This window comes from Amblyomma mixtum, chromosome 9 (assembly GCF_055824585.1).
Source record: "Amblyomma mixtum isolate Tamu chromosome 9, ASM5582458v1, whole genome shotgun sequence".
NCBI lineage: Eukaryota > Metazoa > Arthropoda > Arachnida > Ixodida > Ixodidae > Amblyomma > Amblyomma mixtum.
Window position 1 is genome coordinate 93,130,453 of NC_143020.1, and position 19,314 is coordinate 93,149,766.

At 43.9% G+C, this 19,314-nt stretch overlaps 1 protein-coding gene across 1 annotated transcript; it reads left to right on the plus strand.

Annotated features, from left to right (window-relative positions):
- The first annotated feature begins 6,465 nt into the window (after positions 1–6,465).
- Positions 6,466–13,276, plus strand: LOC149330143 (uncharacterized). Its single transcript, XM_089559378.1, has 4 exons — positions 6,466–6,659; positions 8,740–8,807; positions 11,562–11,648; positions 13,140–13,276. The coding sequence occupies exons 1-4, from the start codon at positions 6,466–6,468 to the stop codon at positions 13,274–13,276; spliced, it is 486 nt and encodes a 161-aa protein (XP_089415504.1).
- Positions 13,277–19,314: the final 6,038 nt, after the last annotated feature.

Sequence of the window (19,314 nt, forward strand, 5' to 3'; positions counted from 1 at the left end):
GACCTAAATGAATAAAAATCGCAGGTTCATTTTCATAAAAACTACCGCTAAAAACAACAGCAGAAAAAAAGTCGACGGGAACTTTTGAAAAAGAAACGGTAATAAGAAGATAAGGAAAAGAAAGCACTTTACAGACGAGCACCTTGATCGCTTGTCGCTACGTGGCGCCGCTGGTGGTGGGATTTTTCTCAGTTGTGAAGCACATTTAATATTTGCGTGGTTACCTAATTGGTTACCTTATGCACAGCTTAATTTTGCTTCTTAAACTGCAGCGGACGCTGGAGCACTTTTGGATCGCTTGCGAGCCCAAGAAGCATTCAGAATATAGGTCGCAGCGTTACGCAAATGGCAGCTAGAGACTTTATACCCTCGCGCACCGTGTTACGGCTCTGATGTATTCGATGTCTACTTGTCTCGCTTTATCCGTGCTATTTCTGTATGTGCGTATCCGTTTGCTGAGCGTAGAACATTAAAAATAAATATGCAACGAAAGTGCGACACCTAGATTTGTGTACTGACGGAAAAGACGGATTGACAAAACATTATTAAGCACAACATAGACGAACAGCAAGAGCGTTACTTTGGGGCTCCTAGGTAGCGCTTTGGCGCTGAGAAATACAACTCCTAGGCAAATCATATACCTATACACCAAGTGTTTGAGGAAAGACTATGTAATTCTTAAAGATAGGTCTTTTTTAGGTAAAATTATGGCTCTTTCAGCATGATATTACCAGTGTTAGCGGACACCAGAAAACCAGTAAATCGTCTTAAGTAGTGAGCTGGTTAACAAATTTTTATTAAATAACTTTTTTGACTATTAGACTTGGGCATCTAGCCGGAATTGAAGACTTGTAGCCGCTCGTTAGTAATGGCCATAACAGTTTTTATAATATAGAAAACGCGATTGCCCATGGCACTGTGCCTCGAGAAAATTTGTTTCATTTCTTTTTTACTAGTTACGTGCGCTGGAAAGATTGCTTTGTCTGCATACTTTTCGAAAGCGCATGTATTGTGGAACGATGTAGCCAAAATTTCTTAGTCTACAGAGTCGGGTATATTCGAGTTTTCGAAATTCTAAAAACTTATATGGCTATTACTAACGACCGGCTACAAATCTCTAATTGCAACCAGGTGCCTTGCATTGATAATTTAAAAGTTTATTATCAGAAATTAGTTAACCAGCTTACTACTGGAGACAATTCACCGGTTTTTTGTTGTACGCCAACAGTGGTAATACTATGCCGCAAAAGCCATATTTTTACTCGAAAAGGCCAATCTTTGAAAATTACTAAAATCCTTCCGTTAAACACCTGGTATATGTCTAACTATATTCATATGTAATACTCCAAGCAGGAACAATGGCAAGAGCGGTAAAAAAAAGACAAATGCTTTCTAATACTACTTCTGCAATACAGACACAGGCAGGGAGAGTCAGCGGGAGGGCTTGCAAAGAGCGGTTGGGAGTCTTGATGCGACGATATTAATTCCTTGCCTGGCCAGTGCGCAGCTCAGCGCAGGTGCACGTGCCATGGGGTGCATTTGAAAAGCATCTAAATAAAATACATGTTTGACGACCTGACCACATGGCCATGATTATTTCCTTTTAGTGTTCTGTTTAATAACAGCCAATTTCACTTGCTGCGGTGCAAGAGGAATATTTATACATAAAAAAAGCGTTCTTGAAGTACTATCAGCCGCTATCGTTGAAATTCGTGTTGTATACTGGAAAAGGCAAAGGCAGTAACTCCTACAGAAGTAAAAAGTTCCATATACAAGCGTAGCATGATTGTCAGCCAGATGAAAACCGAGAAAGGGCACTTCATTGTCCGAGAAGTATGACCGCACAAACAACTGTCCACTCTACTTATTTGCCCACTCAATTTACAGCGCGTGTTTTTGTTTTTTTCTTTGAAGTTAGCACTGCGCCTTGGTCGCTCTGTTATACATGTTTTGTTCCAGGTGTGGTTAAGTGCTCTGAAATACAAGCAGCTGTTAGTTAATGTACATTTGATCAGTCTGTTTTACCACTCCTGCTCCTACCCTAATTGAACTAGTCGCAAGTTCACTTCAAAACTGACGGTCCGTGCGGTAGGTGAATCCTGTTGTTTGCGTCTGGCGTTAGCCAGCCTAATTAGTTCAGCCAGAACCAGCGACGTCGGGCAATAAATCAACTTACTCAGGCAGTAAAGTTGCACTACACATGCGGGGAATAATAGCTAGCTCATGTGTGTCTGGCTCTTGTTCAGGCGGTTTCGGCATAGGGAGAGCAGTATTCACTAGGACACGGTAAGTGTTTTAGAGGTGAGTGTTACCAACCATTCGGGGAAGTTGAATAATTGATTTATTTTGGATACCATTTGGCGAATTATAATAAACTGACTGATGTGCTTTGGCAGGCGAAATAAACACATGGCGGTAGCGAATGCTTAAATTCAGAACCATTTGATTTAGCCGGTATAATGTTAGCCCAGTTTGCTAAGGCGCGAAGTATACGTGGTGTAGACGTATCGGCATATAATCCTTCAACTCGAAGACGGGCAACCGTAAGGTGAATATGTTATTTTTGGACAGTTTTCCGGCTGGTTTCGCCAAACTCGGCATTGAACCTTGAAGAGCGAAGTTCCTGTCGTATATTTATCCGGTGGAAAATGCGACTGAAAATGCAGATTGCCGGAAAACCTTTTGTCATCTCAAACGGCTCTAAGTTTTTCACGTTTACATACCTGTCTTTTGCTTTAATATTTAGTGGCTTTGAAAGAAATGTCGGGCGAGGCATCGAGACACCGCTGCCGTGGAGGTTTGCGGAATATCACTTAGCATATAAATCCCGTGAAGAAGACTATCGGTTATTTTCACCATTAGTAATTGCATTGAAATAGTGAGTTCTTCCACTGAGGCACCATAGCGGAGCTGGCTTGAATTCCTTGTAACGATGTAATTAGCTATTGCATGGCAGGAACTTCGTTCTGTCAAGGCAGCGTTATAGGACAAGTTCTTCATATCTGTAAGAACTGGAAAACTTTTTCGATCTCCACATTTTTTGGACTTTGTTGACACCATTAAACGACAGAAATATCTGATGTGCGCAAGATATTCCTCACGTTTTCATCCACTTTAACGGCGTTTCCATTTCCCGGCAATACTTTTGCTTACCATCGTCAGAACTCGCCCGGAAACCAGCAAATGCTACTGATTGCTTAATAGGGGTGCACATACTCTATGTATGACCAATAAGTAGGAAGGTATGTTATCGAAGGTTTCCACGTGCTGAGTATAGAAGATGCGGAAGTAGGAGAACAGGATGAAGTTACAGATGAAGGAAGGGAAGAATGGTTAGGTAGAATATTAACTTTCGTGAAATATAAAAATCCCATTCTATATTAGTGTTCTATATCCTCATGGTATGGCCTCCACAGATGCATAACTACACAGTTTCTTTACTGAAAGCTATGCTTTCTTCCCCTTTTCTGTGAAGGTGTTCGACTTTTTCCCGAACAGCGCCGCGGTGTATACTTCAAGCCACGATCCCAGCCTGGATTGCGTAACCGCCAATCGCGCACGCTGTATGCGCCGAACGAAAGAGTCAGTATCTTAGAGAACTGCACTCGACAATGCAAGGAACTCTGTTCTGAACCCGTACGGCTGTTTACTTTCTACAAACGCCAGCCATTTCGAGTGAATGGGTGCATTTCGTTTACAGCTTTCGTGTTCATTGTCCCTTATTGGGGTCTGTACGCAATCGCCGGCTGGCCTGAACTCACCCCCCGCAATTAGAAGTGGCAATTGAACGACATGCAGTTTGTTACTCTGAAAGTGAGTCTTTATACTCGCCCTATACTTTTTGACATAAACAGGATTTTCACGCAGCCAGCACATAGGATTACTTTTTGCTGCATCGCACTCTGTGCCTACTTTTTTTATATGGTGTACTGCGGATCCAGCAGGGATCATAATTATCTTCCCAGTGTTCCACGCTTGACGTGCCACAGGTTGATCGTTTCGTGAACCTTAGCAGAATGAGTGACCGAAGATTGTTTAGGACATGATAAGGGAAGCGATGCATTTGGGAATGGAATTACCTTACCTCTGTTGGCATCTGGCCGAGAGCAAGTGTTGCATCGGTACCTTTTCGTTTAAACAGCGTGTCTCTATCATTATATTATCGGCCAAAAAAGCCATTGGTTCCAATAGCTTGTCAATTTATCGAATGATGCAGCACCTTGAACAGTGCAGCATACAATCCAAGCTCATCAGAGTCATGACAGGGGTGCCTGATCACAGTGGTGCCACTTCCATTTAAGCAAAAAACCCAAATTAAGTCGGTAATAAAGATGGCGACTGAGAATCAAAGGTGTGGCATGGGCTTCACTTGGGGTCCCAGCCGATTCGAAATTCGGGAATGGAATCGAGACGTACACCTATTGGACCGGCGAGCACAGATACAGACATTTCAAAGGGAGTGACTGAGCACTGAAGCATATCACGAGGAACAGTATACAGAAAGATCCTTAGATCATATGAAGAGAAAACCAGTGAAGTGGAAATGTTGGACGGCATTGTACACTGATTATACGTAACAGGAGGCGGCAGAAAATCGTGCGGCGGATGAGACTAGGAAGCTTGCAGGGATAAGGGGGCAGCAGCTGCCGAAAGATACAGTCGATTAGAGGTCAATACGAAAGGCCTTTTCCCAGCAGTAGAGGAAGCACTATTCCACGCATATTGGTGACTGGCAGTAGGATAACTCGTGTAAACATCAAGAAACATAAACACGAAATTGTGAAGGAGACAACTGCACACATGTAGGTAGAAAACCTTCTGTAACAGCTGCTCTATTTGCCGCAATAAATTTTGAACACTGCAGAGCGCTTTGACTTCAAATCACAAAAAAACATGCAACCCGTCTATGTCGCACGAAGCCCAGAGGAAAGCGTGAAAGATCAGACATAAAAACGCGAGCAATCGAAACTCTCCCTCAGTCAATCAAGAAACAGCGGACAGCTGAAGTGCTCTCTCGTTCAGCATGCCTGGAGCTATCAGGTCACTGTGCCTGGGTTTGACATTTGTTTCAGCTGTGTCAGCTCTCGGAGAACACCGGCTCCATAGGGACCCGGTTAACGTGTTTGAGGTAAGGATTAAAAGGGGCGAAAACTGCAGCATAAAGAGGTGGATCGGTTGATCACCTTTTAACGAAGGTACAGCCTTTGCCAAAAGTAACCCGCCTGCATGGTTTGCTTCTCATTCGCATAGTAGAGCCCTCATGGCTTTCCTAAAAATCAATAAGTTCTTTGCAGGAGAGGACAGGGGTTTTCCTTACCGTACAGAAATTTAGAGCTTGGGGGCCGGCATGATACCTCTAATATACCACTGAGAAGTAAACCATGCCGCCTTGTTACTTTTGGCAAAGACTTTACATACGTAGATTACACCAAGAATGTGAAATATAATGCTAAAATATAGACTCTATACTGGCTATATAAGCGCCTGAAGATGCGTTTATAGTCGTTTGAGTGTTAAAGTAATACCAGTTATTGTCGGTAACGTCCTGGCCGCTTCGACTATGAAGTACGCCGTTGGCACAACCGCCTAAGCTAGTAATCTGGCAGCCTCTTTACAAAGCTGCGGAGCAGATGAAGGGCTGTTGGGCTTACATTTCTGAAAGAGGGCGCATTTTTGGCCTCTGAGGAACCTAAAATATACATATGGGTAGCATACAGGATGAAAACTGTGCAACTGAACGAAAAATAAAACGAGCGGCAAAAGATTAGTACTTACTGGCACAGACCTAAAACCTCGCAAGCTATGAATGTGTTATGCACCACATTGTATCATGTGCTAAACGAAGCAGTAAAAACAACCTCATTTTGCCTCAGAATACTATAGTTCACTAAAATTCTTTCCCAGCGTGTTCATTTCCAAAGATCTTCGCTTCCCAGCTCTGCCACTCTCAACCTCGCAGGCTCACTTCAATACCTCGTCGTTTTCACACATAAAGTAAACTTTAATGCTGGGACTGATATAGGGACTCGTTCTCAACCTTTTCACCACCTGCCTCCTTCTCGGAATGATTAAGACTAATGCGTCGCTTATATTATTCTTATAGCATTGGAGGTAGGCCATCGGAAGATGGCAGCCTTGAGATTAAGCTATTAGCAAAAATGTTTTCTCACTCATTTTTCACACTTTATTCTTTTTTGATATTTGCTTTTATTTCGAGCTTTGCGTGATATTTTTTTTTTGTAATGCGCTTTCCGATTGATCTGCCTTAGTCGTTCTTACATAGAGCTGACACCTAAAACTTCAGGATTGACAGTGAGTTTTTTGCCGGCTTCGGTGCCATGGGCGGAGGGGTTGACTGTGAGCAATAACGGAAAGTAATGGAGGGTGAATAGAATCCACACAAAAAGCGGCCCTTGGTTTTTTTTTTCAGAGACGGTAATCTGTTGCCTGCTTTTGTAAATAAAAATGACGCTGCTTGCACTTTTCGTCGCGCAGAACGCTCCTTTATTTCCGGACGGTGTCGCGGTCTTCACTTCGAGCAGCGACCCCAGCCTTGAGTGCCTCACTGCTGAGCGGGTAGCCTTCGAGCCAGGAAAGCGGGCCGTCTATGCCTGTCACCTAAAGGTCAGCGAGGCTGGAAAAAGTAAGCGGGACGTTTTGTACACTCGTTAAGTACTTAATGTTACACTAAATATTCGACGCATTTTGCACTCCACCTCAAATATACGCTGCCCGGTGTAATGAATACCGTGAGCACAGGCTTCGGATTAAATCCAACCACTTGTGTTTTCCATACGTGAGTCGCAATCTCCATGAACATGTGACTGCAGACTAAGTACGTAATCTCCCCAAAAATTCTGCGATTACAAAACCGAACTATAGTGCACATAGCTGCAAGTGCAGGGGACGTTTTTTGACGAGAAGCGGAGCTCTCTGTTTAATGAACATTTTTCTTGTATACGTTTCCTTCCATTTAGCTAACAACTTGTGTGGTGATGTTTTGAACACAGCCACACGTACATCCCTGCTCAGTGCAACTTCAAACACGAAAGGTGTGTTCGGGGCTTGTTCCTGATGGTTTGGGGCTAGAGCCTTCCATGTGTATATTCATATATATACGCTACTGAAAAGGCTGTAAAGTGCAATACCCTCATACAAGCTATGTCTTACAAATGTCATACAATTTATGTAATACTGTATGACATCTGTGTGGAATTTGTAGCAACAGTTGTATGGTAATTGAAGGACATTTGCATGACAATCCGGTGTGAGACTATTGCATCGTACAGTATTTTTTTCAATGGTATTATTTGAGTATTACAGCGATAGTGATTCATGCAGTGTGCATCACAGCGTCCTCCTGTGCTATAAAGGGCTAACTAGTATACTTTCGCTACAGGTTTGTTGCAGGCCGCATTGCGCACAACAGTGTGAGCGTTTGCTGGGGGGGGGGGTGCAATAATGCTTTTTTTTTTTAAACCATCATCTCATCTCTATGCAAACATGGACATCGACAATCGAAAGTTAGTTTATGCATAATAGCCCTAATATGGCTCATGTATTCTTGTGGCGTAACAAGAACGGAAGAAGATACTTGAACGAATTGGTGAGCGCTATAAAAACACGGAAAAGGGAACACACAGGACGAAGCGCTTAAAAGCGCTTAAGCGCTTCGTCCTGTGTGTTCGTCCCTTTTCCGTGTTTTTATAGCGCTTACCAATTCCTTCAAGTATGTATTTCCAACTAGCCCCAGTAGTAGCTCTTTTGAAGAAGATACCTCATTAGTGTTTCCACCTCTGCAGTGGGCCTTACCCATGAGGCCAAGACTATGGTCCGTGAATTGGTTAAACAAAGGTTACCAAAAAGTAAACCAAACCATGAGGCTCTCATGTGATAATCGGTACATGGGAAGAGAAGGGTAGGGGCATCGATGTGTGCTTGAGCTTGGTATTATCGCGTATTGCATTCTGTGTATCAAGTTCCCGCTAAATCAAATCCCACGGGTGGAATGCAGAGGATATACCTACGAGGCGATTAAAGGCGGCCAGAAACAATTCCTTAATTCAATGGAGGGAAATCTCGACAATCACGGTCTTTATTTCTTATTCCTCCTTTTATTTTACCATTACACCTATGACCTTCGTTTCTGCCCCTGTATCCACAGCGCGTAATCTTTTATGCTTTGTTTTTGTCCTTTGAGTTCGACCATGCAGCTAACTATTGGCTTTGATCCGCCGCCAGCGATACTTATGTCATAACCGAAAATTCTCTTCTTAAGAAAATTTTCTTTTTCAGGCGCTTTTTCTATGTGGGACCTTGGAAAACGCAAGAAGTTAAAAAAACGACTATCTGTTTCTTTAACAGTCTCAAAACCCGCAAACATTCTCTTGACGCTACATTTTACACAAAATAATCTGTAAAGGGAAAAATTATTGTAATCTAGACAACATCACTACCTGCTGTTGAATCAGCGAGTACTTCCTTTGGCTACTGAGCACGGATTCGTGTGATGGGACCCAGCCGCCGCGGAAAGATTTGACAGAGGAGAGATGGCAAAACTTCCACTATAAAAAAAAAACATTAAAGAGCATCTCTAAAAAAAGTGCATTGTAAGAACTCTCATTTTAGGCTTGGTACGCGATGCTGTTGAGAGGGGGGGATAGTACTGTGGTGTAGAACAGTGCTTGCCATGAGATGAAAAGTCGCCTTATGCAATTTTTCTTACCCTATCTAATGCAGCGCAACGTACGTGATTGAATACCTTCCCGGTACAACTCCCGACACAGCAGTCGGCATTACAAATAATGGTAGGTACAGCGCCTGCCATCATTCTTTTGTATGTCACGAACTCTCGCAAGACGACAATGCGCAGCAGACGATGAAGTTCTTATTCGGATATTTACTAAAGCATTTCACTCGATACTTAGCCACTAAGTTAAGACAAAGGACGTGGAGGGGGGGGGGGTTACGAAAGTTTTGACTGAATCGCGGAGCTCGAGGAATTTTTCTGAGGTTGTTCTGTGATCTGCACAGTCCACCTTGATGTATTTCGTCAAAGTTATAGTTGGTGTCCGTGGTTAGTTTGACACCCAGGATCTCCTCAGCAAACAACATAGAGTTTCTTACTATTACCTAGAGGGAAAGCTGGCAGCCCGTCTATGGGAGTTTGCATGGCGACTCCTCGAGACCACTTCAGCCATCATGGGCGCTCAAAGCATCATGGGGCGGTGAGCTACTTGTTGCGGAACTGCAACTTTTGGCCAAAAAATAATAGAAAAATAAAGCTGTTTGATATCTACAAACATCCTAACATTCAATATTTTGTCTAATGATTGCAACAAACGAGCAGAAAAGCATTTAAGTGCAAAGTTTGCCCAAAATAAGAGACGACTCGCTCTCCTATTGGCCAAGTAGTGAACACTATAAAAACTAATATTTCGTAATTAACAGGCGCACTTTTAAAAGTAAATATGTTTTCAAAAAAATTTTGTTGCTTAAATACTATAAGAGGTTTTTTAATGGCATTTCGGAAGAGTAAAACCTTTTATTGGCGTCGTGTGTCGTCGCGGTTTCACTACTATGGGTTTTGCCCACTGCGTTCGCGCGAAAGTCGTCTGCGCAAACACGAACAGCGTTTTCGGAATGAAACATCTCAGTAGTGCCACTCCATGTTCCCGAAAAACTACGACTGTCTCGCAACAAGTAGCTCACCGCCCCATGATGCTTTGAGCGTCCATGGTGGCTGAAGTGCAGCGCCGCCAGCTTTCCCTCTAGGTAATAGTAAGAAACTCTATGGCAAACAATGCGCTGTATGTTTTTGATATGCCTTTCGATATACAGGGTGTCCACGCTAACTTTAGCCAAGGGTTAAAAAATAAATATTTGAGGTAGGCCAGGGAAACCACTTACATACATCTACCAACCGGCTTGCGCATCATAGGCATTTTTTTTTGTTTTGCAATTAATTAATTAGCAATTAAGATATTTTTCTAAATTTTTCTAATATTGACTTTAGACAGAAAATGTGAACAGCAAAGTTGGAGAGCACCTTCAGAAACCCCCCTCCCATTTATTTGCGGTAAAGAAAACCTCACGTGTATCTTTTTCCCAAGCTCCAAAGAAAGCCCGCGAAATACAAAAAAAAAATCACGTGACTAGCGCATTCGCGCCACGACTGTGCTGCTCTCAACCGTGGCTTGAGTGAACGAAATCAGCTGCTGGCCAGGCGCGGCGATCTCAATGCGCTGGCAGGCCGATATGTCAACGGTGGTTGCGTCCCCCCGCGCGAGCAAGTCTGCAAGCGTGACGGTGCAAGTTGCAGCGAACGCGCCGGCTATTGTGAGCTATGACATGGCCAAAGGTGACAAACACAAATTCGACGAGTTTTATTCGCCACTGAGAGGCAAAAGAGGATAAAGCAAGTATTTTACTTATCTTCTTTTGCCCTTCTCAATACAATTCCAATAATGGGCCGATTACCAGTGCCGCTGGGGAATGCACTGGAGCCGACGTTGTAATGCCCTAACTGTTTCCATGTGTCTGTGGCTCAGAGAGATTTATTTCTTCTACCATCCGGATTTTCTATGCATAAGAATGAACATTAGCATAAGTAATAAACACTTTCCCAGATCTGCAATTCGTCGGAGGTAGCAGCGGCCTTACGTTATTAGTCTTCTGTAGGTCCAAAACCTAACTGTGGTGTTGCTGTGAATACACATCCAAAAGAAAAAGAAAGTGCTATTTTCTCAATTAAAGAATAACTTGCACATTCATGCGCACTACAGAAAATAACATGTGTATTAGAAGGCCGCTGGTTAGAGGAGAGTATTCGAAATTCATTATTATGTGTTAGCGTTGAGCAAGCATGCATTCAGTCGTGATAGACTACTTGAAAGACCGCAAAACAGGAACTCATACCAAAGTATCATAAAGAGCAACTTCCTGTTTGTGGGTTCACTTGGCTACTTATTTAAGGGTGACCAGATGGGGACAAAATAGCCGCTTCTGTGACCCGTTTTTATTCTTACACAAAGGTTCAGAAGGCGCCTCTATCGTCTCCTTCTTGTCACCCTTAAAGAATGAGCCCAGTTATCCCATCTTTGATCGCTGTTCCTCTTTTCCATTCTTTCTAGTTCGCCTCCTGATAATGCAGATTTCTCAAGAAATGTGCTGATAAACGTCTGGTGTGGTAGTCGTGCTGGCAACACTGAGTGGCCGCACTGATAAAGCCACGAAAGACGGCGACCAGCGTAGGAGAATTGCGGTGGTCTGTAAAGTGTTCCAGTTATAGGAGCAATGGTCGGTTGTCCAGAGCTGCTGGGCGCAACAGCCTGTATTGTTGAAAATTTATTTGTAGAAGATATGAAATACAAAACAACTTCTGGGATCCATCGCCAAAGCTGGTGGCAGGTCCAAAAAAAATAGGTTCAACATGTGGCTCACGCAACGGAATTAGTCACCAAAGTATTTGACGAAATACACAACAAAGTAAATACTTTAACAGTACAGTACAGAAGTAAGGTTAAGGATCTGGCAGCCTGATTTACTGCTTTCTTTTTCAGACACGGATCACCCTCATCTAGTGAAGTTTTTGTACTCGAACAACAAAAATTGCATCGTTTCCACGAATACTCCATACGGTGGTGACGGTAAGAATATGGCAGCTTTTTTTTTGTGTGCACCACGTTTTCAGCGCTGTAGATTCACGCGCCGCTATGCGACGCAATCAAATTCATTATGGCGAGCCAATCAATGCGTATAGTAAGTAGCCTTTGGTGCATCACTGAAGGAAGCAAGAAAAAATTTAATTCGGCGCACAATTATGCAGCAAGACATTGACAAGGAATAAACCATAATCAATGAAGGGACTCTAACAAGGACTTGGAAAAAGAAAATATCAGAAACAAAGTGTTATTTGGGAGTGCATTGAGCACAGGCTCTCAGCATGGGTATAGGAGCTTGCTGATATATCCCAGAAAGGATAGAATATAACTTGTGTATTTTAACAGCAGTCATTCATGTAGGTGACACTTCGAGATTAAGGGGAAAAGTTGGGTCGTCTGAGGGAACTGCGAACTATGGTAAGAAAATTGATAACAGCAGAGTTTCGGAGAAGAAAAGAAGCTGCAAGGATTTCATATCATGCTAGATTATAGAGTCTTAGCTGAAACCAGTAAGTTCAAATGCGATTGGCGGGACATGCGAAGAGAAAAACATATAACTGGAGCTCTTTAACGTGAAGTTTGAACACCCTTAGCCCTTTCAGAGTGCTTACTATAGTAACAATCAGAAATAAATGACTGCTTGCTACAGAGAACCCGAAGTTTGGCAATGAACTGCACACTGGCTGCTATCCTGGATGCATATAGCACATGAATGACGAGGGATGTAAAAATTCATTTATAATTTTTTACATTTTTATTATTTGTTCTGTACCGAATGTTGGTTGCTTTATAACTTTATTTGTATTTTATAGTATGTATTTTTATTCTTTCAATCGCAGAACACTGTTGCGCTGTGATAACATGTGTTGTATTGTTACACAAGTTGCTTATATCGCGTGCACATCTTTGTTGTGGCTAATGTTGTTCATTATCTAATGTGGCAAATAATTACATGATTGTCCATGCATTTACTGACAGGTACTGCCATGTAAGTGCAAGCTACCTCTAAGAGACCCTTCCTAGGCCCTAGCAGACCTTCCGTAATTCTCTGTAACATGTATTATGTATAACTATTGAAAATCTTATTATGAAACTGACAGTGCGCTAGTACACCGTACGAAATTATCGCTGGAAATCTCTATTTTAGGCAGCATGCGTCTCCAGAATTTGTAAATTCGAGTTTAGCAGTGCAAATAAAATAACGAACACCTAATACACATACACGACACAATCACTTGCTGTCTGTGCCTCGATTTAGGCTGCTAATATGAAGTCATGCAAAATTGACCAAATAGACATCTTAAAATCCCTCTTACAAGGGATGGCCGCTAGGACAAATGAAGCCTGAAATTCAGTCTTCTGTCCATTCGTTTTTTTATGCCATGTTTTTAAATATGGTCAAGTGCCCGGATATTTATTTCTTTTTACGTTTGTTTGACCTGTACGTTATTACAGCTTTCTTGTTTCTGTTTGCAGTATGCATGTTGTGGGTACCCAAGGCATACTCAACGTCGGTGCCCCAAGAATGCGTTGATCAGTACGAAGACGTATGCGACGTCGAAGTCCCCGCGTACACCGAAGACCGTTGCAAGGCAGAGCTGAAGGCTCAATAAAGAAGCTATAGAAAGGACGTTTGAAGGTGTTGCCCGTATACCGAATCTGCGCAGATACGCGCTGTGCCAGTCGAGAACATTTTACGAATTTATCATGCAATGAAAACTGTCATGTCAATTACTCGCCCATCGTTGTGAATATACATGAAATAAAAAGTTTTGGTCTCCGGGCACAAATCACTTTTATTTCAGCAGGAGGTTAAAGGCTGCTGACATGAGAGCTGAAGAGAAGTTAATCGCGGGTAACGTAAATGTGCACGTCCGTTTGAATACATTGCGTAAATAAAACGCACTTGTGCGAAAACACTTTATTATATAAGAAAGCGTAAACACCTGAACGGCGTACCGACTGATCCAGCGCGAAGGATGAAAAGCGGAAATACGTTAGTGCGTACGAAAAGGTGCAAACCTCACGCTAGGCACGAGGGACATTGGCACAATAGTACAACCAAATTCCACGTTTGATACGTCACCACCCATAAAAAGAAATCATAACAATCACTGTTATCCTCGGAAGTAGCAACTGACCACGACTGAAAACTGCTTAGGCACAGTTGTGCCTTGCTTTTAAGAAACAAAGGGTCGCGAATTACCGATTTGCTTGTAAGCACGAATACCGACGAGCAGCCGTTGACGCTTTCTTTGAAGAGGGAAGCTTCATGTACTGTTTTAAAGCGAAAGCTTTACTACTTGCACTTTCAGCCTTTGCCGTGGCGCGGCGGTGCCACCATTGACCTCTGTGTGACGTCATGTGTGACATCACGCCGAAGAGAAGGGTGACCGACTCGCGCCGTCGCAAGCCGCGGCGGTGCCACCACCGGCGCCTAACTCCTGCGCTCTCCGCTAGGAGCGTAACAGGTGTTGTGACGTCACGCCGAAGAGAAGGGCGACCGACTAGCGCCGTCCCAAGCCGCGGTGGTGCCACCGCCAGTGCCTAACTCCTGCGCTCCCAGCTAGGAGCGCAACAGGTGTTGTGATGTCACGCCGAAGAGAAGGTCGACCGACTCGCACCGTCGCAAGCCGCGGCGGTGCCCCCACCGGCGCCTAACTCCTGCGCTCTCCGCTAGGAGCGCGATGGTGGCGTTACGTTGAAGAGATTAGGCTCGACTCACGTCGCTAGAAAGCAGTAGCTGTGCCAACCACCTGCGGCTTAGCATTGCTTCGCGATCTCGCGCCGTCCGTGTGCGACGGCGGTGCACATGAACGGCGACCTGACTGGACTGGATTGTACTGAATTGGATTGGATTAGAATAGATTAGATTAGATTACATTAGATTACATTGGATTGGATTGGATTGTATAACAGATGCATCGCCACAAGTCTAACCACAAGCACCACCACCAGCTACACTACCAGCTGAACCATGGCGTAGGTACTGATATTGCTTTCGCAATTACTGGGCTTAACTAAGCTAAGCCACAGCGAATTTTTTGCCCCCGATCGGGGACCCTTTGCACAACAATTTCTGTCGTCTAATTGAATGCTAACTGAATGTATTGTCAGGCTTTGCAATTGTTTTGCGAATAAAGGCGCGAAGTTTGCATAAGGCACTCCGAAGTTTTTTTCGAAGTCTCTACAGGAACAGGACCTACACTGACACTGCACAGCACACTGCCCTGATCGGTCCACACAGGAAAGTGGGTTCGGCGCTGCGACGCGCTAGGATGGCTTGGAGGTGCTCATAAGGCTTATACAGATCACCTCCAAGATTGGCCGACCCGCCCTGTTTCAAGGAAGTTCATCAAGCCTTGCTGTAAGGTCCGATATGAGAGACCATGACTCACTGCTTGCGCCCTTGTTGTCAACGGTGAGGCGGTGCAAGTTCATTATGGGATAATAGAGGAGTCTTGTTGGAACAAAACATTTGGTGTGGTTTGACTACTGTTGAATCTGGTTAGAGGGCGAAAGTTGTGGTGTGTCTGGCAACTAGATACGGCCTCACGACTGTAACGTTGAGTGCGTTATGAACAATTTCGCTACTCGCTTATTTGGAATGTATGTAATTTAAAAGCTCCTAATTAAATTATGCATGGACACCTCTAAGATACGTTTCTAAGACGTGTGCATTCTAGAGTAACTGAAAAATTTTCACAGTATCGCATTCCATTTCCGCGTGCCGCCGGCGCGCCGATTGTCTGGTGCGGGTCATGTGACTTCGCGCTGCAATATCCCTTCCAAGCGCGCGGGCAGAATGCATGCCTTCTGCGGGAGTTCCTTTTTTTCAGTGTGTTCGAGAACGCGTAAATGCGAGAAATTCCAAGGTATCATGCCTGGCTGCTATGCCTTTGGGTTCAGCAAGAGGTCTGAGTTCGGAAAAACGTTTTTCTGCATTCCTGAAGGAAAAAATGATCGGAAACGGCGGTAAATAGGGCGGGAAAACTTCGTGCCATCAAAGAACACCCGCTTGTGCGAGGTAAGCTGGTTGGATTATATGTTACACATCCTGTTTGTTTAGCCGCCAAATAAGGGCGGGAAATGCGCAACGTGCACATAATTGAAGCTGATGTTCACATTTTAACGCAGTACGCCGCACGCGCGTGAGAACAGGCCGCGTCCTTTTTGCTTGTGGTATTTTGCGAAACCCACGAATTTAGAGAACTACGTAGCCAGCCGGTAACAGATCCGTCTGTATTCAGTTATGCAAAAATACAGTGTGTAAGCGCGTGCTTGCATGGGCGCACGAGTGTGCGGCCGCTCTTCCTCATTGTTGACTTTTTATTGTTAATGTGGATATACCTGAAATTTACCTGCACATTTTATGGGTTTATAGGTTCATCAGGGTTCAACGACCCGAAGCGACACATTTTAAATAATATTTTAACTGTTCCTGCAGTTCCTAGCACACTTGTTAAGGAGTGACTGATGCCGTTTTTGACTAGAATGACTGGCTAACTAGATTTGTTTGTGTTCTCGACTATGCATCATTTGCAAACACTCCACTTCCTTTAAAAATTATGGACACCAAGTATTAGCGACACCTTTTGCAGTAATGCCTTCTACTTACTTTTGTTCATGAAAGCAGAAAAAATTCAATGCGAGTGATTTTGAGAAGGCCAGGGTCGATGCTAATAAGAAACTGAAATCGAGTGCTGTTGCAAGCATCTTTGCACTTCGAAAACCCGACTCCACGGAAGGCACCTTATCCTCGCCCCTACTGTTTACCGGCAGGCCACACGGCCTAGGTGGTGCTGATAAGAAAGAACCTGAATTAAACTAATTTCCTGACTTTCTGCGATCAATGCCCTTTTCTCTTCCAGCATTCCGCCGAGGTAACCGAGGCATGCTGCCTTCCATGAAAACCGAACTCCTACCAGGAGCCGCGGCACAACGACAAGCCTTAAAGGCGTAGTTTTTCGTCGCATCGTGCTTATTTCGACCTTTATTTTGGCTACAGTATGCGGTTTGTTTGTTCTGCGGTTGCTTGGCTGTGCTAAATGTGATCTATCACCTATGCCCTCGACAAGACCTTCTTCTGCACCCGAAGCTGTCGTGAAAGAGCTCCGGCGTCGTACTGCACCTGACTCCTTGTTGCCTCGGATGAAAGAAGCGGCATGTTATAACTTTCAAGTAAGTAACTGTTCTTGAAGATTACTTCGATGATGTTGCCGTGGGATGAGCGAAGTGCTGTAACGTATTATATTCACTTGGACAACTTTATTTGCACTGGAGTGGAAGTTACAAGTACGATGCGAGAGCTGCCGCAAACGTGTTTGCCCGCGTTCGCGAGCCTGTTGTGAAGCTCCGTAAGCCAGTGCATCGCGCCTCTCGTTCTACACTACGAAAAAAATTGAGATGAGGTGTACACATGCATGGTGTGAATCTTAAGGCAGTTGTACGTAAGTTATAAATTGCGATAAAACAGAAAGCACTAAAAGGATAATGTCAGGACTGTGTGTGTTTTGCAGTGATTCGCGACTTATTTTTTATTTCCTTACTGCCTTTGCGGTGTGTATGTGGGCCTGCAGAGTAAATTATGCCATGCCATGGAAAGTGCAGGTAGGTTGAAAATAATGTAAAATTCGTCTGCCTTCACATCTTAGACTTGTTTAAACGGATGTTTCTAGTCATCTACTGCACAGTAATTTGCGCTGTGCTGTGGCATTGTTTAGAAAACTGAAGTGTTCTGTTAAATTTCCGAACTTCAGTCACACGATATTCACCTATTTTCTTATCGCTGCGTACTAACTGCAATGAGACCATGCAGTGCATTGGTGTAGCTTTGTCAAACATGTTCATGCCCATAAGGCTCAGTGCTGAGCAAGAATTTCACTAGCCTCTTCGACGCTTTGGGCACCTTGTGTAGAAAGTTGGGTGCACTTTCCATTAATGGTTGCTAATTTCACTCCATCGAATCTTCATCAGTGTGAAAGCACTTTACCAATTCGGCTATTCTACGAAACCACAACCTGTTTTGTCAGCCACGTCGGGCTCAAACTGGCGAATGCCAGTGGGCACAGAAGCGGCGACAGGAAAACTCGAAGCCTGGGAGATTGGAAGTGCTCATTTATTCCCACAATTTAAGTTGTGAAGCACTCTTAGAAAATGGCGACTGCAGTAGAAAGGCAGAATAATATTTTTCGGAGTCCAGTTCACGATGCTTGAAGATCGATGTGGTAGATTGAGGGCGCTGGTGCTGAGAGTGCAGATGACCAAATATGCTTCTTTTGGCGGTGGCACCGGTTTCGTTTCCTGCCAGTGCAAGCTGGCCTCGTACACACTATTCAGGCATGGTGCATTTGAAACGCGGAGTCAGAAATATAAGCAAATGCCTACCTCAACTACAAAATAACTAAAGGCGAAGATATAGAAAGGTTTTTGCCAACACCGAAGTTTGAGAACGACAGCAATGCTGCCGAACAATGGAACACTGTCCAAAAATCGCTCCACCTCAGCATGGAGGCCATGCATGCTGCTGTTCATCGTTGGGATTGCAAGTTGCTCCTCTAATGGTCGGGAAGCTAAACCTTCAAGATATCTATAGCACGTTCAACTTCAGAAATCAACCGATTGCAAATCCATATTACGAATTTAACTACGGGCACATGTTGAAGCTGTCTGAAGCACACAATGCCGAAGCAATAGTAGATATCTCTCGCTACATTTGTCACACAAAAAACAACACCAAGACAACAGGTCCATTGCACTCTTCACTGATCTCAAGATGAAAATTAGACTGCAGCATTGGACCGAAAACCAAAAGATTATCCGTGACTAGGTCGTAACAAAGCCAAACGAGCGAGTGCAAACAATTTCAAGCTCGAAGAACCGACGCTAAGACATGTTCTGAGTATGCGTTTAATACTTGCATCTGCAAAGCAGCAAATGAAAAAATTTAAAGGATATTCAACAGCACCGAAACATGTTCACACAATGAAAGGCGTTCGCAACTAGCACCTGTTCACTGACGCAGAGAAGACAAAGCAAAAGACAATGATGCAAGCAGTACAGAGCTCTATGTAATATTGAGGCAGTCATGAGCATTCCAGAAAAGCCTGAATAGCCCAGACATGTAAAAAGTGCAAGAAGTGGAATTATTTTTATTCTGATTCTGTGGCACGCGTTGGGGCTGCGACCACTCCTCAGATAGATGGCAGGTCGTGAACACAACGAAAATCGAACATTTATCCAGGCATTTACAACTTGTAAAAACGCGGTGCTGCCACAGTCGTGCAGCATGGTAGAAGGAACAAGAGAGACATGCGGGAGATGTAAAGAGGGGGAAAGCACGCGGGTGGGAGTGAAGGCGTATGGGGAGAAGGAAGAGAAAGGAAGCGGATGTGACGAGTCCAGTGTTTGCAGATGAAGCCGGCGCCCGGACGGGAAATTCAAACTGGTCTCGGGACAGCACACTCCCCGTCTGGTTATACATATAACCACTAAGTGATGTGTTCAGTCCTTGCACAGAATAAGCAGGACTGCCTCAGTCACAGGACGAAGAAACGTCTTGATCCCCGTGTTGCCGTCTTGATCTCCACCTTTCGCACCTTGCCATCCACATTTTTTTTTCCTTTTTTTTTATTTATTCTAAGAAACAGTA

Excerpts from the sequence above, each read along its gene's own strand:
- LOC149330143 (XM_089559378.1), top strand. The coding sequence starts at position 6,466 with ATGACGCTGCTTGCACTTTTCGTCGCGCAGAACGCTCCTTTATTTCCG. Across the intron at positions 8,808-11,561 it reads AGTCGGCATTACAAATAATG|ACACGGATCACCCTCATCTA; the intron begins GTAGGTACAGCG and ends TTTCTTTTTCAG. Across the intron at positions 11,649-13,139 it reads TACTCCATACGGTGGTGACG|TATGCATGTTGTGGGTACCC; the intron begins GTAAGAATATGG and ends TTCTGTTTGCAG.